This window comes from Phyllostomus hastatus, unplaced genomic scaffold (assembly GCF_019186645.2).
Source record: "Phyllostomus hastatus isolate PE091 unplaced genomic scaffold, TTU_PhHast_1.1 phas_scaffold_216, whole genome shotgun sequence".
NCBI classification, from domain to species: Eukaryota; Metazoa; Chordata; class Mammalia; order Chiroptera; family Phyllostomidae; genus Phyllostomus; species Phyllostomus hastatus.
The window spans coordinates 12,588,019-12,612,492 of NW_025334018.1; the positions used below are offsets into that span (position 1 = coordinate 12,588,019).

The window sequence follows — 24,474 nt, forward strand, 5'->3', positions numbered from 1 at the left end:
AATGATTGTTAGTATTCTACTGACTTAATAGCCTTAGTATCAAAATCTGTAATTCTCTCTTTATTTTTACTTACTTACTTCGTATCTGTCTTCCCTATTAAAGCATACCTCTGTGAGGTTTGTTCCCATAGGAGTCCAAATTACATGTTCATCATCTGGCACCATGAGTTCATTCAACATTCAACAAATCTTGATTTACAAAATTGGATGAATTCATTTATCCAATTAATAAATAATTACTGAGTGTCTATTACATGCCAGGCACTGTTTTAAGCACTTAGGATATAAGCCAAAGTCTTTATTCTACTGAAACTAACTTATATTCCCTACAGGAAAGAATACACACACACAGATACACACACATACCTCAGATGCATGTAGTTTTAGGGGCTCCTCGGAAAAATTAAACAAAGTAAGGCAAGTAATAATGAAATAGAAAGATATTTTAGATAAAGTAGTAAAGGTATAATAAAAAATGAAATTTATCATTTTGCATAAGATCTTGGACACAAAAGTTCTAGACAAAGGGAACAAATTCAAAGAACCAAGATCAGGAAGAGCTTAGCAAGTTTGAGAAACATAAAAAAGAGTGACTATAGTAGAGAATAAAAGTGGAGAATTGTAGGGGATGGGATAAGACAGGTTAAGCAGGAATCAGACACATTAAAATACTATGCTTTTCAAATTAATAATTATGTGGCACAATTTCCTAGTACCTGACACAGAGTTAATAAATTAAGTTAAACAGTGTCACTATCATGTAAATTTAAAAGCTACCCAATAACAAAACATTAACACTCATAGTACAAACCTTAGAAATGTTATTGGTGATATAATCATATATAAACAAATAAATAATAATCTCTTTAGCAAGAACAGTTTTCTGTATCTTTGTAGCTATCACTCTACCTTGCTTAGAAATACCTCTGTTTAAAATATTAAATGTTCATTACCACTTACCTCAATGTTATTATTTAGGTCCAAATAAACTTGCCTAGTTTCTTCCCGTTCATATTCATCTATTATTAATATAAAATATTTTAAAATTAAATTTTAAGATAATTATGATACCAACAAGACAATACTCCAAGTGTTTCAGGAAAACATTAAAATACTTCAAATTCTGTGTTAGTGAAGGTCATTGCTATATCTTTTAAATCTTTTAGTAGCAGCAAAAGCAGTTTCATAGTAAGTGATGGGAGTACTTCATCTCAACATCAAAAGCTTGGTGCTGCTTGATTATCTCTAATTTCCTTCCATAAAATTACTGTACCTGAATTTACTCAAGCTTTGTAAAATATAATTTTAGCCTTTACAATGAGTATGGGTTTAACAACTATTCTACAAAGCATTTTTCCCTGACTTCCAGTCAAGATGAAGACACAGGTAAATATACCTCACATCCACGCACAAGTACAGGAAAAATACAACTAGACTACAAAAACAAGTATCATGCAGAATGGTCAAAAAATCGAGCTGTGTGGAAGTCGGACAACCAATGATATAAAGAAGTCACATTCATCCAGATGGGTAGAAGGGACAGAGACTCAGAGACACGTGAAGAGGCATGGAGATGGGAAGGGGAGGTCCCACATCCACGTGTCATGGATAGAAATCAAGAGGGATACCTCTGGAGCAAGGGAGCCCAGCCCCAGACCAGACCACCCAGCCCTGGGTTCCACCACCAGGAAGATAAGTCCCCATAACGTCTTGCTATAAAAACCAGTGGGGTTTGGTGCAGTGGAAGAAACTGTGGGATTCTCAAGGAACTCCTCTTAAAGGGCCCACAAGAGATCTAGGACTCACGTAGAACCACCCACTCTAAAATTCAGCACCAGGGCAACAGCTGGAAGGGCACCAGTGGCATACGGAGAGAAAATGAAGAGAGACGGAAAACAGGGCAGTGCCAGGAGACAGCTTCCTCCCAAGCAAAACTCCAGAGGCCAGCCAGCAGCACTGTCCCCTCAGCAAGCCCTCCCCTACACAGACCAACAGAGCAGTGACAGGGGTTGCCCCACCCTGGCAGTTACCTAAGGCTCTGCCCCATACAACTTAACAAGTGTGCTTTTCTACAATAGGCCACACTACTAAGACAGGGAGTCAAAGCAGCTCTACCTAATACACAAAAACAAACACAGGGAGGCTGCCAAAAGAAATATGGCCCAGATGAAAGAGCAGAACAAAACTCTAGGAAAAAAAACTGAATAAAATAGAGATAAGCAACCTATCAGATGCACAGTTCAAAACATTGGCTATTAGGATGCTCAAGGAATTCATTGAGTACTTCAACAGCATAAAAAAACCCAGACAGGAATGAAGGTTACATTAAGTGAAATAAAGAAAAGTCTACAGGGGGCCAGCAGTGGAGAGGATGAAACCAAGAATCAAATCAACAATGTGGAACACAAGGAAGAAAAAAATATTCAATCAGAACAGCAAAAAAAAAAAAACAATTAAAAAAAAAGAGGATAGGCTTAGGAAACTCTGGGACATCTTTAAACATCCAAATCATAGGGGTGCCAGAAGGAGAAGAGGAAGAGAAAGAAATTGAAAACTTATTTGAAAAAAATGAGAGAAAACTTCCCTAACTTGGTGAAGAAAATAGACATACAAGATCAGGAAGCACAGAAAGTCCCAAACAAGACGGACCCAAACAGGACCACACCAAGGCACACCATAATTAAAATGTCAAAGGTTAAAGATAAAGAATCTTAAAAGCAGCAAGAGAAAAGCAGATAGTTACCTACAAAAGAGTTCCCATAAGACTGTAAGCTGATTTCTCAAAAGAAACTTTGCAGGCTAGAGGAGACTGGCAAGAAGTATTCAAAGTGATGAAAAGCAAGGACCTACAACCTATATTACTCTATCCAGCAAAGCTATCATTTAGAATTGAAGGGCAGATAAAGTGCTTCCCAGACAAGGCAAAACTAAAGGAGTTCATCATCATTAGGCCATTATCATATGAAATGCCAAAGGGAATTCTATTTTAAAAATATAATATAATGTAAAATTATATAATTATATAGTTAATATTATATATAAGTTAAACAACATTATATAGTAATTGAATTACATTATATAATGTAAAATATAATATAATATTATATTTTAAAATATATAATATAGTGTTCACCATTTTGATATGAACATTAAAATGGCAATAAATTCACAACTACCAATACTTGTATACAAATAACAAACTAAGCAAACAAGAAGAACAGGAACAGAATCATAGATGCATAGGTTATTTGGAGCATTATCAGTTGGGAGGGGGAAGGGGGAAAATGGGGGTAAAGGTGTAGGGATTAAGAAGCATAAATTGGTAGGGACAGAGGAGACAAGGGAATGTTAAGAACAGTATAGGTAATGGAGTAGCCAAAGAACGTAAATGCATGACCCATGGACTTGAACTAAGAGGGGAATGCTGGAGGGAATGGGGGTACCAGGTGGAGGGGCAAAGGGGGAAAAATTGGGACAACTGTAATAATATAATTAATAAAATATATTTTTTAAAGTATTTTTCTCCTTTGTATATTTAGGATTCATGAGACACACATGAAAGGTAAAGCTTGTTCTTGTTGTCTCTTGATCTATCTCTAAGAACACAGAAAGGAAGATAAACCTCAAGACAGGAAAAACAAGTTTAAGAATGGCCCCAGAGAAAAATCACCTATGAATCCCTTATAATATTCTTCTTTTTTCCTTTTTTTTTGGTGTTTTATGTGCACAATGATTTTCTCTAACTATACTAAAGCCTTCAGTAGTCAGTAAAATTGAGTGTTGGTAGGTAGTGCTATGAGGAATTAAGGTACGAGGCAGTGTAAGAAAATGTGGCTATCCCTTCATCATTCCCCCAAACGAGGCCAGCAGCACAGAAAACACACTGAATTCCCAGATTCTCATTAACAAGGTGCAAAACGAGAACAGCAGCTCAAAGTGTCAACAAGGAGACAAACAACCAAAAAAGAGGGCACATGAACTGACTTTAGAAGAACACAAGTATCTTAAACCCCTCAAAAATACTGCAGGGAGCTCTGAAATAATCATAGCACGTGAAACAGGAGCTGGACCATTCTTATTTGAATATTAAAAAGCTGGAAATTTTAAGGAAATAGATGCAGAACACATCAGCATTTCAACAAATAGTTCATGTCAATACCTTTTACTCCATCTGTTCACTGTCATTTTCACTACCTAACACACAGCAACAAACCTTATCTATTCCTCAGAAACTATCTGTCCTAAGGAACTGCATTCCCAACCCAGTCATTGTGGCTCAGTTGGCTGGGCATCATCCTGCAAACCGAAAGATCACAGGTTTGATTCCTGGTCAGGGCATATGCCTGGGCTGCAGGTTGGGTCCCCAGTTAGGGCGCATAAAAGAGGCAACCAATTAATTTTTCTCCCCCACAAGATGTTCCTCTCCCTTTCTTTCTCTCTCCCTTCATCTCTCTCTAAAATCAAAAGTAAAAATAAATTTTAATTTTAAAAAAATTGCATTCTATCACCAACACCATTTTGGTCTTCCTTCTTGGTGTTTATCTAGACATCAATTCATCTATCTATCAATCTATCAATCTATCTCTCTATTTCCCCATTCCCCCTCCTTACTCTCTTCTTCCTCCTTCCTCCCTTTCTCTCTTTCCCTATCTCTCCCACTTTCCCTTTGCCCCTAGCCCTTTGTCCCTCTTCTGTGTCCCTCCCTTCCCCTCCCCTCCCCTCCTCTTCTTTCTCCCCTGCCCCTCATATTCTCATACACACACACACACACACACACACACACACATACACACACACCCTACTCTGTCCCATATTGGGAAACTAGATCTTGCAGTTCAGGCAAAATTAATTGCCCTAAAAAAGAAATGATTTAACTCAAAGCAAAGAAAAAATCTTTGAGTTTCAAAAGCCAAGTGTTGGGGTTAGAAGAAAGATTCAGGGCATAAGTAATAGATTTTAAACATATATATGTCTGAACAAAACTTCCCATCTTCTAGACCTAGGAAATATTTCCAACTTATGAAGGAGAAGCCTTTACAAGGGGAAGGGGAGAGAGCTTATTAGTCTGTGGCAGATATTTAAAAAGGAGTTCTGCGGCTTCTACCTTCCTCAGGCTAAGCCTCATGTTTGAGGACCACAGAAACACCAGATAGTTTGGGCAAACCAAGAGCAAAGGAGGAATGTGCCTCTTCCTTCAGTAGGGTTCAAGAAAGATGACAAACCCTCAGGGAAAAAACAGCTATAAAATATATTTAGACAGATGGGGTCTTAGACAGCTTCAGGGTTTCCCCTGTTTCAACATCCCACGCAAGTGCACGTGGCGGGATGAAGGGCAGAGAATGAGCCAACCTAGAGAAGCACCGGTGATAGGGAGAAGGGACAACTCAGCAGCAACCCATGTGGGACGTTAACTGAACACCAGTTGAAATGTTCACAGTCGCAATGGACAGATGACTGAGAAACAAATGTCCGTCTCTACCACATGGTACTATACCACATGTGTACCCCAAAATTAAGATATAGCCCCAGGGGAAGGGGGAAATTTTCCAAATTTACTGAGATTGTTTTTCTATGCCAACAGAATCAAGGCATTATGATTTTTTTAACATCTGAAAATATAAAAATTTTGTACATGCTTGAGTTTGTTGACTAAAATTATTCAGAAACATATACTCTACATATAAGAGTACCAGAAAACCAAACAGGAGGGGCAGAAAGAAGATGCAACTATGCAAGGTGAAAACTTTAGAAACTGCTCAGTGACCTGCCATACAATTATAAATATGAAAAGAAGATTCAACCACTAAAACAGGGAGGAAATCAGGACCAAAGTGAGTTTAACACCCAGTTTATTTAGTCTGAATAGTTTCTGCCTTTTTCAATGATGTATATGGGGAGAAAAATCTATGGTGCCTATGAAAAAATATGATCAAACAAAGGAAAGAAGAAACATGAAAGATGTTAAAATAAACAGCCTATCTCTGAAAATGAATTCTTTAGAATCCACATGAAAATTTCAGAAAACTACTCAATATTCTCAACAGAAGCAAGATAATATGGCCTCAATGAGGCAGATAGAGTCATAAAGAAAGAACAGGCCACATGGATAATAAGGCAAGTATTAAGAATATTTCAAGGAAAAAAATGTCACCTATGTGTAACATCAAGATACAATCCTTACTTCCAGTCAAGATGGCTCATAGGTAAATAAAGCTCACCTCCTCGTACAACCACATCAAAATCACAACTAAACTACAGAACCACCATTATTCAGAACCACCAGGAATTAAACCAAATGGAAGTCCTACAACTACAGAACTGGTAGGAGGGGCAGAGATACAGAACAGGCTGGTCACACATCCATGTGTGCTAGAAAAAAATCAGGAGGGAGATTTTGGGAGCAAGGGATTCCAGCTCCACACCAGGCCCCCTAGCCCAGGATTCCAATGCCAGGAAGGTTGGTCCACATAACTTCTGGCTATGAAAACCAGTGGGGATTGAGGCTGTGAAAGACAGAAACTTCTGGAGTCCCAAGTAGTTCCTCTTAAAGGGCCCACACTCGGACTTACCTGGACACACTCCCTGTAAGCCCCAATGCTGACAGCAGCTTAAAAGGCATAAGAGGCATATGAGAGGAACTAAAGTGTCTGGCATCAGGGCAAGAGCTGGGGGGTAGCCTCCTACCTGACAGAAGTGCTGGCAGAAGCCACTGTACCTTTTCTGAGCCCCACAGAGCCAGTAGGCAGGTAACATCTGAGACTCCATCAACCTGATTCACAGTTTGCTCTGACTGGGCATTCCCAGAGACTCTGCCCCCACCCAACTCTTGGGCCCACCCAAGCTGTTCCCAGTGGCTTTTCCATATGAATGGCTTGTCTTTGCTCATGCTTCAGATTTTCCTAAATTCTCTCAAGCAGCATCTAGCCTCAGCAAGCCCTGTGCCTCTCACTAACTGGTCCCAGGCTTGGCATTAGCAGCAACTGGCTTTGGTTCACACTTTGGCTTCACCTGGACAGCTCCAAGCACAACACAAGTAGCAGCCATCTGCAGACTGCTCTGTAGCTTATAATGGGTGACCCTGAACAGAACACAGATGGTGGCTAACCTTTGCCCCAACAAAACTCCAGAAAAAGAACTAAGCAAAAAGAGACAAGCAATCAACTACCTGCAGAGTTCAAAGCCTACAAATCCAGTGTACAGCTACAGACCACATCAGAGCACCACCATCAAACCACCTCCACAAGCAACACAACTCAAGGGGTGAATCAGCATGCATCAGAGCCCTGCTGTAGCAAATCCTGCTCTGTGAAGTGGGCCCCTGCACAGCTGACCCTCCAATGTGGTTGGAAGTTGGTGGTGAGTGGTCACTGACAGTCCTTGAAGCTGACTGGCCTGGGTAAATCCTTCCCATTGACCTGCCAATAGCAATCAAGGCTAAACTACAAGAGGAGTGTGCACCCACCTTATAGGCTGGGTGCACCTTGAGTACCCAGCTTGGGTAATAGGGGAGGTAGTGCCACTGGACCCTACAGGACACCTAGTACATTAGGTCACTCTACCAAGCCGAGGATGGTGTAGCAGTTCTACCTAATACATAGAAACAAACACAGGAAGGATGCCAAAATGAAGAGACAAAGAAACATGGCCCAAATGAAAGAACAACAAAACTCCAGAAAAAGAACTAAGCAAAATGGAGACAAGCAATCTACTACCTGCAAAGTTCAAAACACTGGTTGTAAGGATACTCAGTGAACTTAGGGGAAGAGTAGATGAACTCAGAAAGAACTTCAGCAGCATAAAAAAAGAACATAGTAACCAAAAAAAAAGAACCAGTCAGAAATGAAGGACACAGTAACTGAAATGAAGAACAATTTATAGGGAATCAATAGTAGAATGGACAAAGCCAGAAATCAAATCAGTGATTTGGAATATAAGGAAGCAAAAACATTCAATCAAAACAAAAAAAAGAAACAAGTATCAAAAATGAGGAAACTGTAAGGAGCCTTCTCTGGGACAACTTCAAGTTGTCCAATATTTCCATCATGGGGGTGTCAGAAGAAAAGAGAGAGCAAGAAATTAAAAACATATTTGAAAAAATAATGACAGAAAACTTCCCTAATTTGGTGAAGAAAATAGACATATAAATCCAAGAAGCACAGAGTCCCAAACAAGATGAACCCAAACAGGACCACACCAATACACATCATAATTAAAATGTCAAAAGTTAAAGACAACAAGAGAATCTTTTTTTAAAAGATTTTATTTATTCATTTGCAGAGAGGGAAAGGAGGGAGATAGAGAGAAAGAGAGAAACATCAATGTGCAGTTGCTGGGGGTTATGGCCTGCAACCCAGGCATGTACCCTGGCTGGGAATCGAACCTGCGACACTTTGGTTCGCAGCCCGCACTCAATCCACTGAGCTACACCAGCCAGGCAAGACAAGAAGAGAATCTTAAAAGCAGCAACAGAAAATAGTTAGTTACCTACAAGTGAGATCCCATAAGACTGTCAACTGATTTCTCAAAAGGCTAGAAGGGATTGACAAGAAATATTCAAAGTGATGAAAAGCAAGAACATACAACCAAGATTACTCTACTCAGGAAACCTATCATTTAGAATTGAAGGAGAGAGAAAGAGCTTCCCAGAAAAGAAAAAGCAAATGGAGTTCACCACCACCAAACCAGTATGTAGGAAATGACAAAAAAAAAAGTCTTCTTTAAGAAGAAGATCAAAAATATGAACAATAAAATGGCAATAAATAGCTACTTATCAGTAATTGAATCTCAAAAACAAAAAAACAAACAAGGAGAAAAGAAACAGAACCATGGATACATAGAACATTTTGATGGTTGCCAGATGGGAGAGGCATCAGGTGATGTGTGTAAAGGTGAAAGGTTTAATAAGTATCTATTAGTTGTTACAGAATAGTCATGGGGATGTAAAGTACAGCAGAGGGAATATAGTAGGCAAGGAATATATATGCAACAATCCATGGACATGGGGTGGCCTGAGGGATTGGGGGCATCTGGGTGGAGAGGGGGAAGTAGGGGAAAGTTGGGCCAACTGTAATAGCATAAACAATAAAGCACAAATTATTTTTTTAAAGTTATACTCCTTAGTTCATTTAATAGATCATCTAAAAAATGTTTTAAAAGATTCTTCAAACCACAATCTGATCTCTGACTTAGAGAGCCTAAAACTAAAGAGTGAAGACAATTTGTTCCACTATCAACCCCCACCAATAAAATAATAATAAACTGATAAAATCACATAGAACAAGAAAGACATTTACATTTCTTTGTCTTTTCTGCAGATCTGGTACAGGTTTCTTTCAGTAAATTGCATAAATGCCTTGTAGCATTATTCCTGTAACAAAGGAAAGAGCCTCAGTTTAATCCAATTGCAAGCAAAATCATATTCAAAAGTTATGAAACATACTATTACAACTATTAAAGGAATTCTTAAACATTATATTTTGTATATATATATTTTGTTCATAAATGATATGTACCAAAAAACAATTGACTGTACTACTAGCAAAGCTGCCTCCTTTTAAAAGTAAAAGGAAAAATTCTTTAACAAGTTTCTACCCAAGTAGCTATCAATAACCTTTCAGTAAACATTTCCAGATTTGCCTTAAGAAAAAAAGGAGAAGAGAGGGTTGGGCTTTCCCTTTACTAATTACCCCAAATAGCTGTCTACTTCCAAAACATAAAATAGGTAGTTTCTGACTAACCATTCATTATGTGAACAAAAATACCTCTGGTCACCTTAATAGATATTGAGAAAGCATCTGACAAAATTCAATATTCACTTATTGTTTAAAAAAAGCCTTTCCCTCAACATAATAAAGGCCACATACAAGAAACCTACAGCCAACATCGTATTCAATGGCCAAAAACTAATAGCTTTCCCCCTAAGATCAGGAACAAGACAAAGGTGTCTGTTTTCACCACATCTATTCAGCATAGTATTGGAAGTTCTAGCCACAGAGATCAGACAAGAAAAAGAAATAAAAGGCATCCAAATTGGAAAGGAGGAAGTAAAACTGCAATTGTTTGCAGATGACATGACAGTGTACATAGAAAACCCTACAGACTCCACCAAAAACTACTTGGCCTAATAAGTGAATTTGGCAGAATGGCAAGATGCAAAGTCAATATTCAGAAATCAAAGGCATTTTTGTACACCAACAATGAAATATCAGAAACAGAAATTAGAAAAATCCCATTTACTATAGCAACAAGAAAAATAAAGACCCTAGGAATAAACCTAACCAAAGAGGTAAAAGACCTGTACTCAGAAAACTACAAAACACTGAAGAAAGAAATTAAGGAAGACACACATACATGGAAGCATATACTGTGTTCGTGGATTGGAAAAATTAACATCATTAAAATGTCCATACTACCCAAAGCAATTTATAGATTCAGTGCAATCTCTATTAAAATACCAGTGACATATTTCACAGATACAGAACAAATATTTCAAGAATTTACATGGAACCATAAACAACCCCAAATAGTCTCAGCAGTCTTGAGAAAGAAGAACAAAGTAGGAGGGATCACAATACCTGGTATAAAATTATACTACAAGTCCACTGTAATCAAAACAGTCTGGTACTGGCATAAGAACAGACATACAGATCAATGGAACAGAAGAGAGAGTCCAGAAATAAACCCATGTCTCTATGGTCAACTAATATTTGACACAGAGGGTAGGTCTATACTATGGAGTAAAAACGGCCTCTTCAACAAATGGTATTGGGAGATCTGGACACCTTACATGCAAAAAAATGAAACTCGACTACCAACTTACACCATACACAAAAATAAGCTGAAGATGGATAAAAGACTTAAATATTCAAGTCATGACACCATAAAAGTCCTAGAGGACAACACAGGCAGGAAATTTTTAGGTGTTCCCCACAGCAATATTTTCACTGATCTGTCCCCTAGAGCAAAGGATATAAAGGAAAGAATAAACAAATGGGACTACATCAAATTAAAAAGCTTCTGCACATCTAAAGAAAACATCAGCAATATGAAGGTAACCAACTGTATGGTAAAATATGTTTGCTGATGATACCTAGGTAAGGGTTTGATCTCCAAAATATATAAAGAAGTCACACGACTCCACACCAGGAACACAAACAATCCAATTAAAATGGGCAAAGGGGCTTCTGGCCCAGATGGAGGCATACACTTTGCCTCCTCATACAATCAAAAGAAGGACAACAACAAATTTACAAACAAAAAAATATCCAGAACTGCCAGAAAATTGAACTGCATGGAAGTACAACAACCAAGGAGTTAAAGAAGAAATATTCATTCAGACTGGTAGGAGAGGCGGAGATGGGCAGCCAGGTGGAGAGAACTCCCAGCAGGGTAGCAGCTGGCAGACCAGGCAATGCAGCAGCTGGAAGAGCTATGGTCCCACATTTGTGTGCAGTTAAACCGGGAGGAACAACTGGGCAGTGAGGTAGACCACAAAACCCAGACTTCCAGCATGGGGAAATAAAGCCTCAAATCTTTTGGCTGAAAAAACCTGTGGCAGTTGTGGTGGTGGGAGAAACTCCCACCCTTACTGGAGAGTTTGTTGGAAAGACCCACAGGGTCCTAGAATGAACACAAACCATCCCACCTGGGAATCAGCACCAGAAGTGCCCATTTTGCTTGTAGGTAGTGGAGGAAGTGACTGAAAGCCAGCTGAGAGCTGAGCAAGTGGCATTATTCCCTCTTGAATCCCTCTCCCACATACAGCACCACAATGCAGCAAAGTGGGTTGCCCTGTCCTGGTGAACACCTAAGGCTCCACCCCTTACAATGTAATGGGCCCTCCAAGACAAAAAAGTATGGCCCAAATGAAAGAACCGATCAAAGCTCAAAAAAAAAAAATACAACTAAGCATTGAAGAGATAGCCAGCCTATCTCTGCATCTGTACAGAATTCAAAACACTGGTATACAGGATGCTCACAGAAATGGTTGAGTATGGTCGCAACACAGAGGAAGAAGTGAAAGCTATGAAAAGTGAAATAAAGGAAAATGTACAGGAAATCAACACTGAAGGGAAGGAAACCAGGACTCAGATCAATGGTTTGGACCAGAAGGAAGAAAGAAACATTCAGCCAGAACAAAAGGAAGAAACAAAAATTTTTAAAAATGAGGAGAGGCTTAGGAACCTCCAGGACAATTTTAAATGTTCCAACATCCAAACACAGGGGTGCCAGAAGGAGAAGAAGAAGAGCAAGAAACTGAAAACTTATTTGAAAACATAATGAAGGAGAATTTCCCCAATCTGGAAAACAAAATAGACTCCCAGGAAGTCCAGGGAGCTCAGAGAGTCCCAAAGAAGTTGGATCCAAGGAAGCACATACCAAAGCACACCATAATTACATTACCCAAGATAAAAGAGAAGGAGAGAATCCTAAAAGCAGCAAGAGAAAAGGAGACAGTTACCTACAAAGGAGTACCCATAAGATTATCAGCTGATTTCTCAAAAGAAATCTTGCAGGCAGAAGGGGCTGGAAAGAAGTATTCAAAGTCATGAAAGGCAAGGACCTACATCCAAGATGACTCTATCCAGCAAAGCTCTCATTTAGAATGGAAGGGCAGATAAAGTGCTTCCCAGATAAGGTCAAGTTAAATGAGTTCATCATCACCAAGCCCTTATTATATGAAATGTTAAAGGGACTTATCTAAGAAAAAGAAGATAAAAAATACGAACAGTAAAATGACAACAAACTTACAACTATAGAAATAGAACCAGCAAAATAGAACCAGAGACATGGAAATAAAGAACAAACTGACAGTGACCAGAGGGGAGGGGTGAGGGGGATAACAGAGGAAAGAAGGGAAAGGGTGACCAAGGAACAAGTATAAAGAACCCATGGACAAGGACAACATGGTGGGGGGAGGATTGAATGTAGGAGGGGAGAGGTGGCAGGGCAGGGGAGAGTAATGGGGGGGAAATGGGGACAACTATAACTGAACAACAATAAAAAAAATTTTAAATCTCAATGAAGTGGGTACGAAGGGAATGGTACCTAAACATTATAAAGGCCATTTTTAATAAACGTACATGCTCAAAGTGAAAAGCTTTTCCTTTAAGATCAGAAATGAGACAAGGGTGCCTAATCCTGACACTTTAATTCAAGGTAGCATTAGAAGTCCTAGTCAGAGCAATTAGGCAAGAAGAAGAAATAAAAGGTATTCAAATAGGAAAGGAAGAGGTAAACTGTTACTATTAGCAGATGGTATGTTATCTTAGAAAACCCTAAAGATTCCATCAAAAAAACTGTTAGAGTAAATAAACTCAGTAAAGTTGCAAGATACAAAATCAATATTAAATACAAAATTATCAATATCAATACAAAATTCAGCTGCATGTCTATAAACGAATTAAGAAAACAATCCCATTTACAAATGCATCAAAAAGACTAAGATACCTAGTAAATTTTAAAAAGGAGGTGAAAGACCTATATATTGAAAACTATAAGATACTGGTTAAAGAAACTGAAGATGACAGAAATAAATGGAAAAATATTCTGTGCTCATGGATCAGGAGAATTAATATGTTAAAATGTCCTTACTAGCCAAAGCAATCTAGAGATTAAGTGCAATCCCTATGAAAATCCCAAGAGCATTTTCCACAAAAATAAAGCAATCAGTCATAAAATTCATATGGAACCACAAAAGACCCTGAAAAGCCAAAGCAATCTTGAGAAAGAAAAAAGCTGGATCCATCACACTTCCTGGTTTCAGACTATATTGCAAAGCTATAGTAGTCAAAACAGTATAGTACCCTGGCTGGGTAGCTAAGTTGGATGATTCAAATATCATCCCAATACACCAAGGTTGTGGTTTCAATCCCCAGTTAAGGCACATAAAAGAATGAACCACTGAACACACAAATAAGTGGAACAACAAATCAATGTTTCCCCCCACTCTCTCTTTCTCCCCTAAAGTCAGTTTTTAAGAAACAATATAGTATTGGCATAAAAAATAGACATACAGATCAATGTGGAACAGAATAGAGAGCCCAGTAATAAACTCAAGCATATTTGGACAATAATACATTGATGACAATGGAGTTAAGAAAATACAATGGGAAAAGGACAGCCTCTTCAATAATCACAACCTACTCCTTAGACTTCAGACACCAGTGGTGAGCCAAGATTGTTACCTCTACCTCTGACCCACTGGTTATACACATCAGAGTTCCCAAGACCTCCTACTTAGGTTTGATTAATTTCCAGAATGGCTTCCAGAACTCAGAGAAACAATTTAATTACCAGATTACTGGTTTATCATACAAGTATATAAATCAGGAACAGTCAGATGGAAAAGATGCTTAGGGCAAGGTACGGGGAAAGGATGTGGAGCTTCCATGCTTTCTCCCCAAATCTCCAAGTGTTCACCAAGTGGGAAGATCTCTGAACGCTATCACTTTGGGTTTATTGGAGGCTTCCTTACACTGTCATGATTGATTAAATCATCAGTCATTGGCAACTGATTCAACATCCAGGTCCTCAACCCTCTCTGAAGGTGATAGTGGGGAGAGGAAGACGAAGTTCTAACCCTCTAATCCCCTGGATGATTCTCCTGGCAACCAATCCCATCCTCAGGGTCCAAAAGTCAGCTCATTAACGTAGTAAGAGACACACTGTCATTCTCAACACTTAGGAGATTCCAAGGGTTTTGGGAGATGTGAGTCAGGATCTACCTTGTAAGATACTTTAGGAACTCAATCATACACCCAAATAAAAGTGACCAGTATGTACCAAACATACACTAGGCACACAATGTTAGAAACTCCCTCTTCTCCCTCCCTTGCCCCTATAACCGAACTTCATTTAGGCAAGGAAAACATTAAAACGTAACATTTAAATTTGATCTAGGAAGTTACAGTTTGTCTTTTGACTGGGCTAAAACAGTCCATTGTAATAGTATTTTTCACTTAGCAACTTCACTGACAAGTGATAGGCTGCTAGAACCATGTTTAGCATGTTTAACTTAAAGCAAGTAAGGAGTAAACAAAGTCAGCACTCTACATGGACCCATACACTACATTCTAACTCTTCAACATTTTCATGGCAGATGAATGAAACAATTACATTTTTCTACTAAGTTCTACATGGTATAATCTGAATGAGGTGGTAATGTATAAAATAAGGCTTAGCTATTGCCTAGAACAAAGGAAAGGAAAAGTCAAAGATGATACTAAAGTTTTAAGCCAAACTTTAAATGAAAGAATCATTGGGCCACTGGCAAAAATAGGAACTTGAGAATGGGAATTAGCTTGGAACTAAGTTGAGCCCTACTTTGCAGTGCTGCACCTAAAACAATAGTCAAACAGAAAGGTAGACAATATACACAGGCAGTTGTAGACACAGGATCATCAGGTAACTTTTTGAAACCAAGTAATGGTTTCTCCAATCTGACATTTTTTAAGTGGAGACATTATTAGTAATCAGTGACCACAGTTTGCCAACTGCAAGAATGTAAAAACAGTATGTCTTCATCTCTCTGCAGCACCCGTGTAGCATTCTGCATGTATAACAGGAAATGCTCAATAAATTTTTATAAATTATTTTAATAATAAATTTGTAAAGAACAAATTCACTGAATTATTACTTACTCTTTTATTAAATCTTTATTTTCCTGAATTCCTTCTTCTAATTTCAAACTTACTTTTTCATTTTCAAACTAATTTATAAAACAAAAGAATAGGTCATCACATTTGGCTTAGCAAAATAAGCATGTATAATAACAAGCAGTGTAATATGTAATTACATATATAACACACATCTGCTTAAAGAAGTGACTATAATTGTATATCCTTAATGTATATATACTGTTTAAAATATCAAATGCTTTTGCTATGTAAACAAAACAAAAGCAGTGTTTGTTTGCTAACATACTATGACAATCTGTAAGAATTCTTCTCTTTGAACATCAAAAAGTACTTTTTTGTCACAGCTTATGGATTTCACATAACACAATGGGTCTCACTTTCATCAATCTAAAATCAATTTTGCTGAATTATCTCCAAAAAAATCCAACAATATATTAATGCAATGTTATCTTCCCTAAACAATTTTGAAATGATATTTTATTTTTGTTCTAACCCACTGTTACATTTTCTCAACATTTTTCTATCACTGTCCTGTAAAATACAAGCTAAAGTTTTATGTATAAATGTCATATTCCATTATAATAGAAGATTTATATCAAATAAAACATCATCAGTAATAGGAATTAATAAAAATAAAAATAAATTAGAACCATTAAATCAATCTTCATCTAAAGATATATTATTTCCCTAATAATTTGCATTGTTTTGTGTAATCTTGTCCTGTGTGCTCATCCTAAAGTTGAAATGCAACTTCAATGAAACTTCAAAAAAGCACTACCTTTAAAATCTACATCAATGAAACAACATAAATGCAACTTACCCTGGAATAATACTCTACTTTAAATAGTATTATGATGAGATTAACTGTACTACATTCTCCACTCCAAATCTCCTTATACCTGTAGTTCCTGAATGGCTTTCCTCTGAGCTTCAATTATCTTTCTGTTTTCTTGCAACTTATTTTCTTTCTGCTTCAGTTCAGATTCTACGTTCACTTTCCACTTCTTAATCTTTTCAGCCTCCTTATACAGTTTTGAATATAGTCTGCTCATTGGCTCTGAATTCTATTAAAACAGGTTTTCAAAGATTGTTAATTGTTCAAAATTTTAGTATAACCAAACTATTTCTATCTATTGAAAATATCCATGAATAATAGCATCTTAATAGTTGAGACCAAATCTCTCAATTTATGCCCTAATAGCATGCATAAAGCTACATTAACTTTTTTGCATTATTAAGGCAGTCCTAGCTACTACACTAAAGTTACTGGTCATTTGACTAAGTTATACCTTGCTGAATACAACCAAGTAACTTCAAAATATACCTAAGCCAGAAGTTAGAAATATTCTAGTCGATGAGAGAATCTGACTAGTTAAAAACTAAAATAAATCACTCTACAAGAAATCTATAAATCCTAACAATGGCCTTGAAACCTTTTGGTTATATAAATAGTTTGAGGATTAACTACAGGGCACGAAGTTTTATAATGACAAGATAAATAAGAGTGAACACAAGATCTAACTTTCATTTAACCTGAAATTGGTTTTCTGCATTATCCATTTCCACATTATAAGGTAAATACCAGAGTTTATTTTTCAAAAAGTGACACTGATCTCTGCCCACAGATGCTCTTTGTCATCAAAATATATAAATAAGTTCCATATTTTTAAATTCTGTGATACCATAACCACAGCAACAAGCATATAGCACTTTCTTTGGCTGTGGAATTTCTCTTCATTTTAAAGACATCTACGTGCCATTTGTAAAAACATTTTTTACAACTAAAATTGAAAGTATTGTATGTCCTACAAAGTTCTTAGACAATAAACCAGCCAAACAATCACATCTAGTAATAAAAAGATTGTAAAATAGTGGCTTAATTCTCAGTCTTTTCACATTTTGTATCCATCTCCTCTTTTCTATTCTTGATTTCTATGGTTTAAAATAAAATTTCCCCTAAAAAACAGATGCCATTATAACCCAGGAAAATACAGAAACCTAGTGTTTTGGCAATTTTAAAAGAAATACAAAAAGAAAAAAAAAAAACAAAGGGCATACTTTAGAACATAAACCAAATATTTTTTTGAAGCTTCAAAAGAAAAATATATACAAGTAATAATAAATGATATTCTAATTACAAGAAATTTCATGTGGATGAAAAATCTTCTGACCTCAAAATCAGAGTCTTTTAGTCCTTCCTGGTAGTGACAACTGTCAGAATTATCAACCTAAAAAACGAAAAAATGTTTCCTGTAAGAAAATATTTCTGAACAGAGTTTCTAAATAGTAACAATTAAATAGTAAAGACTAGTAATCCAACTACTACAGATTTTTTTTTCCCTTTTCAAGGAAGAAATTTGATACCTAAACAGATTATATCTGTAGGCACTACATTTAACTGACCTGTTCAAGCATGGGCAAAAAGTTAACTTTTTGTAAAGTAGCACCTGCAAGATAAAAGACAACTGGTATTAAATATGCCAACATCTTATTTTTTATATTAAGTATTATATCTAGTTTAATGTCAAGACTATCAGTGTAGTATTTGTTATATTTTCAATATCTAGCAATGTGTATTTTAAAAATGCTTCATTGTAAGGTGATATATTACTTTTCCAGTCTCCTACCTGAATCAATGTTTTCCCCTTTTTTGGAGAGATTAGTCATTGCAAATGGAAAACCAGTATCATCTTCAATATCTTTGCTGAAGCTCTAGAAACACAAAGAAGTTCTTAAACATAGTGCCCCATACCACTCTGATAACAAGCAGTGTAATATGTAATTACATATGCAATTACCGTATTTTGTTGTATATAACACATACGATGTTTTTGGCCCAAACTTGCAGGAAAAAAATTTTTAATTTAATTTTTTAATTCAATTTTTTATTCATTTATATTTAGAAACAAAACCAACTATTGTATTTTAGGGTGTTATTTTGCATATGATATTGTTATTGCTTTCTATAGTTACACTTTTAACCCATAAGCATAAATAAAAGAATTAAAAATATTTATGGAATTAGTACTATGTGTGTATAATGCACATCCTTATTTTTCCCTCAAGAATTTGGGCAAAAAAGTGTGCATTACACACAGCAAACTATGGTACATCTACTTAAAGAAGTGACTATAGTTGTAAATTTTTAACATACATATATTATTTAAAATATCAAATGCTTCTGCTTTGCAAACAAAGCAAAAAATGCAATTAGTATTTCCATGTATAAGATGAAGCTAACTTATCAATTATGCAATACATGTTATTACTAATAACATTAGTAGTTTTAACTAGTAGCACAGGATATTAGATGTCTTCAACTTCACTATAATCTATCCCTTGATTTTTGAGAATTATCTTTGCTATACAGCATTTTAATTTTACATTTTTGACTATAGAGACATAAGAACTTTCCTACAGCAGATAAAAATTTAAATATTCATTGTTTCACTCCATTTCCAATATAAAGTTCAACCTAAGAAAACCTTTAAGTAATTTAGTAAAAAAAAAACTCTGTTTCATCTGAGAAACTCTATTATATAAATGAGTTTCCTTTTTTATCCTGTTAACCAGGAAGCTCAGTCACACCCTAAATTTTACTAGTATGTCAAAATATTTGTCCCAGTGTTCTTAATTTTCCTTCTCCTTGATACTCTCCTAACTTATACTTTATTATATCATGGTATATGTCCTATACGTTGCCCCTAATCAATTAAGGAAAGAGGGAGAGTTAAAATGTGCAGGTTCCATCCTGTTTGCTGCATCCTAACACCACGGCGATGAGTTTTTTGAGTGATGCCCACGCACATTAGGAACGCTGACTCTTCGTTCGAACGATGCTATTCTGGGGTAAATCAGACCACCCTCACTCAAAAGAAATACTTATAAAAATATCACCACTACGAAAGCGTATTTGGCCTCCTTTGCCTAAAGTTAATTACAGTCAAATTCAAGATTCCAGTGCAAATTTACCTTGAAGAAATTAGACTCTCCGCCCAAGGCCTGCGGTTTCACGGCAGACACCTGGCTGCTGCCGAGTCTCGGCGGGACAAACAACGTGAAGGGCTTCTGCTTTTCCATGTCTCCGTGCAGTCGGACCACCTAGAGCCCCAAAGCGGGCAGGAGGGGAGTATTTTGCATTGCTTCATTAATACACCATTTTCCTTTATTCTAAATGGTGACGTTTGTATGCTCGATGGCCATTTGAAAGAATAGACGCAACCTTTGCTCGAGTGTAAGCCACGGCGTCGCCTGTCGCCTGGGTGGTCCCAGCGGAAGCACCCCCATTTCTCCCCCGGCCCCTCCCCCACCCGTGGCCGCACTGACGATGGAGATGGGCCAGAAACTCGAACATGGCATCACGCTGTGCCCACCAGTAAAGAAAGCCCGAGCCCGCATTCACCAGCCCGGTTACAGGGCATCGCCCTGCGGGGCGGAGCTGCCCTAGGCGCTCGGCCCAACACCCAGAAGGCCGCCTTTGGGAGCGAGGCAGAGCATCAAAACCAGGCCCAGCTCCGGTTCCGCACTGCACAAAGAACCCGGTACACCTGCCCCGTGATACCTTTAAAGTCCACGAGAGCCTCCACTGCCACCTAGGAGGGAAGCAAAAAGAACCCACGAGAGCCTCCGAACCTCGGAAGAGGCGGGAAACCTCCCCACCTGCGTGACCAGCAGGACACCGTGGGGAGGGGCGGGCAGCTGTCTAACGGCTAAATAACCGTCAGTAACGGTCAGCCACGTGAGTGTGCTGTGATCGCGAGGCCGGCGTCTCGCGAGATTTCTCCTTGATAGTAACAATTCCATCCCGGATTCTGTTGCTGTTTATATTGTACATTCTTTAAGCCTCTGCTGTTGTCGAAGAATGCTAGGAAGCCTCTCAGGTGCTGTGATAGATGGGAGCTGAGCGTGAAAAGTCCACTTCTGTATTCCAAGAGCTCAGTTTTAGGAAGGACACATATGCAAACAGTTATAACCAGAGGTCATCATTGAGAGGTGGTAATTTTTAAGGAGTCCTTAGAACCTAGGGACGGTGGCGCTCACAGTGGTTTGCGGGGTCAGGGGAGGCTTCGTAGCAAGCTACGCTTCCATTACTGCTTCCCGGGAGAATAAAAGGGTGAACGGAGAGTTGGGTAGACAGGGAAGCAGGGAAAGCAGATTCCTGGCAGAAGGAAGGGAGGCACGGGCGCTGGCATTGTGAGAGTGGGTGAAGTGGGCCAAGAGTGAGTGGGTCCAGGAAGCGTGGTGTAGGTGGTGAGGACGAAGTGGGAAATGCCAAGAGACATACGAAGACCTTACAAAGACTTGGATGTTAGCGCCTAGAGATGAGAATCTTGAAAATTTTTGAGCAAAAAGGGAGTCATGAGCAAATTCAGGCGAAAATTTGTGGTATGAAAATGGCTCATGAGACTGGAGTTACAGATCCAGTTTCAATACGCTGGGTGAAGTATGAGGACCTAAGCCAAGATGGTGGTAATGGAGGTGAGAGGAGATATCAAATATGAAAGATGGGAACTAAAATGAATAGGATCTGATGATTTTTTAATAGTGAGGAGCGAAAGAGAAGAGTTTAAGGTGACTGCCTGGCTTCAAGGCTTGGGAGACTAAATATAATAAATATTGTGGTGCTAAGTACCACATTTGAGCCATAAGATGAGTTACGTTTTGAACATACCGTGTTTCCTAGTGGTCTCCATGAATATAATTGTTGCTTTAGTAAAGGACCTTAGTAATATTTTTAAATAACCCATTTTGTTTTGCATAAATTTAACCTATCAGACATACTAATTTCTGCTATAATTATAAAAATTTTGAGCTGGAAAGGATGGTCAAGTGTTACTCATTTTACACTTTAAGAAAACTGAGTCTAGGTACCCTAAATAACATAAAATACTCCCTCCAAGAAATGACACCAAGAATATGCATGTACAAGGTAGCCCTGGAGGTAAAACAATAGTCCCACCATAGACTTTCTCACTTTCACATGAAATTTATTTTTAATGTATGACTATCTTATCTTTTTCATCCTCACAAGAATGAAAATATGTGTGGAAAGATTTTAAGAACTTCGTTTTTTCTACACAAGGTGTTGGCAAAAAAAAGTAAAAATATTTTTCTATCAGAATGAGCAGTAAATTGTGCTGTATTTCCCAATATATATTAAAATGTTTTAGTGATTTTTCACTTCAATTTTTTTCCAGTATCTTGCAATCACAAAGCTTTAAATTTGGGCTTATGAAAGATCTCTTTTTTAAAGGCATTAAGAAAAGGTAAGAGTTGAACATATCTGTTTTCCTCTTTAAGCATACAATACTATAACAGGAATGGTTTTAAAATATTAGTTAAATTGGGCATTAACGAGGTTGACAAACTACCTTTACCCTTATTACATTGTTTCCAAAACATAGTCTTTTTCATGCCTATAAGAAATCCTTATATTTTCATTCAATTTTATACTAAATGAAAAAAGTGGGGTTTTTTTTTTCAGGTAAGAACTCTACTAGCATTACTCTGTTTGGAAGGAAACAAGCAGTAACAACCATTGCTTGTTTAAAGAGTCGAATCTTGAAATCCTGGATGTCCATCTAGTGGTAGTCCTGTATTCCACACAATTGGATGGGCCCTGATGATGTCCATTGTATGGTTGCTATGGAAACATTGGTACCGTAGCAATGCTGTTCTTGTTTTTCAAATCAGTCATCCTATAATGATACAGTAAACAATATAGATTTGGGAGTTTTAAAACAAACAACAATATTCTAAAGTTTCAGGAATGTGAATACAGATTCCACTTACCAGAGAGAAAACTAGCCAATTTGGGGTCCTTTGTTTTCCAAAGGGCTTTTCTGAATGGCTGTGATTGAGTGTCCTCAGTTCAGTGAGCCTCCCTGGGAGACAAGCAAAATGCCGTAGGTCTTCTGGATGATGAATTTTTGAATATGTGTACAAAATTTGTAAAATTGGTTCCTGTAAATTTTCCACACATTGCTTATTTTTAAGGCATGGACGATCTGAAAAACATCATGTGTATCTTTTTTTTAAGATTTTATTTATTTTTATTTTTAGAGGGAAGGGAGGGAGAAAGAGAGAGAGAAACATCAACGTGTGGTTGCTGGGGGCCGTGGCCTGCAACCCAGGTATGTGGCCTGACTGGGAATCGAACCTGCAACACTTTGGTTCGCAGTCCGCGCTCAATCCACTGAACTATGCTAGCCAGGGTCCATCATCATGTGTATCTTAATGAATACTAGAAAATGGTAGAAAATAGTGAATTTAAAACAATACAGTTTTACATAATAAAAATAGCAAATAGTTACTGGATCCTTAATATTATGCCAGATACTATGCTAAGTAACTTGAAACTATCTATGCAGTATCTTACTTAATCTTCATAATCCCCTACAAAGAGTATTTCTTAACAGTTAGGCTGCATTCATTCACCCCGTCATTGCGTTGGACATACAGCAGTGAACATTACAAAATCTTCTGCCCTCACTGAGCTTATATTCATGGTCTGGGAGGATTAGGGGAGAAAAGAGATATGTACACATTTTTTAAATAAAAATATAACAGTGATAAATGTTATACAGAAATGAAAGGGAATAAGAATATAGGGTAGAGAGGAAGTAGCTATTTTAAAAAAGATAATCAGAAGTAAGTGACATTGGACAGAGATCCAAGATGGTAAAAGGAGGGAACCATGTAGCTATCTAGGAAAATATCTTCCTAAGATTCGTCAAGTATAGAACCTGTGACAGGAACCTGCTTGCAATTTTCAAGGAAATTCTGTACCAAAAGCAACAGAGATGGTAGTAGGCAATGGTGCAAAGAATATTGGCTTTAATCTGTGTGAAATAGAAAACCATTGCAGGGGTGTCCAGCCTGTGGCCCACGGCCACATGTGTCCCAGGATGGCTATGAATGAGGCCCAACACAAAATCATAAATTTACTTAAAACATTGTGAGATTTTTTTATTTGTGATGACATGGTGTGATGTATTTAATGTGTGGAAGAAGACAACTCTTCTTCCCGTGTGGCCCAGAGATGCCAAAAGGTTGGACACCCCTGCGAAGGGTTATGAGCAGAGGAATGGCAAGACCTTGCTTGTTTTCAAAGACCCACTCTGGTTACTGGAGAGAGAATGCACCTTGGGAGTCAAGGGCAGGAATAGAAAAGCAGGTTAGGATAGTAGTTTTGGTTTGGGTAGCAGAGACAGTTCTGGATATATTTTGAGGCTAGAGCCAATAGGATATGTTGCCCATTTAATAGAGGTATAAGAAAAAGATAGAAGTGAAGAATGACCTCAAGAATTTTGGCTTATGCAGCTTGGAGGATGCAGATGCCATTGAGTAGAGATGAGGAAGATATAGGAGGATCAGAGAGGACAGCAAGAGTTTACCTTTGGACACATTAGATTTGATATGCCTACTAGACGTACAAGTTGAAATCTTGAATAGGCATTTTAATGGAGTTAAGGGAAGCACTCCAGGCTGGTATTTAAGTTTGGGCTTAATTTGGTATTTAAATTAAAATTGTCAGCATATAGACTGCAGTTAAAACCATGAGATAGGATGAAATTTCAAAAAAAGTGAGTATATAGAAGAAAGAAGAACTGAGCCCTGGGACACTCTTAACATTAATCAGTGTGGGAGATGAGGATGAATTAACAAAGGAGATGGAAAGAGCAGCTACTAAGGAAGAAAATCAAGAGAGTGATGCTCTATAAATCAAATAGAGGTGGGGGGGGCGGGGAGCATGTCAAAGAGGGAGTGATCAACTGAAGCCAAGTAATGAAGTTAAATATTAGTTCTAACAAAGAGGGAGTTAGTCTCCTGCTCT

The 24,474-nt window shown here is 37.7% G+C and overlaps 1 protein-coding gene and 1 pseudogene across 2 annotated transcripts in view; both read right to left on the reverse strand.

The window, feature by feature from the left end:
* The window catches only part of SYCP1 (synaptonemal complex protein 1), an 81,909-nt gene extending 62,182 nt beyond the window's left edge, over positions 1 to 19,727 (reverse strand). For both annotated transcript variants that reach the window (XM_045816908.1, XM_045816907.1), the window contains exons 1-8: positions 19,611 to 19,727; positions 18,266 to 18,350; positions 18,042 to 18,085; positions 17,810 to 17,866; positions 16,538 to 16,702; positions 15,642 to 15,709; positions 9,294 to 9,367; positions 961 to 1,019 (exon numbers count right to left, since the gene is read on the reverse strand). In XM_045816908.1, coding sequence (XP_045672864.1) covers positions 961 to 1,019; positions 9,294 to 9,367; positions 15,642 to 15,709; positions 16,538 to 16,702; positions 17,810 to 17,866; positions 18,042 to 18,085; positions 18,266 to 18,350; positions 19,611 to 19,718 — 660 coding nt within the window. In that variant the 5' untranslated portion in view covers positions 19,719 to 19,727. The remainder of the gene's footprint in view (positions 1 to 960; positions 1,020 to 9,293; positions 9,368 to 15,641; positions 15,710 to 16,537; positions 16,703 to 17,809; positions 17,867 to 18,041; positions 18,086 to 18,265; positions 18,351 to 19,610) is intronic.
* Positions 19,728 to 22,401: 2,674 nt separating this feature from the next.
* Positions 22,402 to 24,474, reverse strand: part of LOC123804624 — a 32,150-nt pseudogene continuing 30,077 nt past the window's right edge.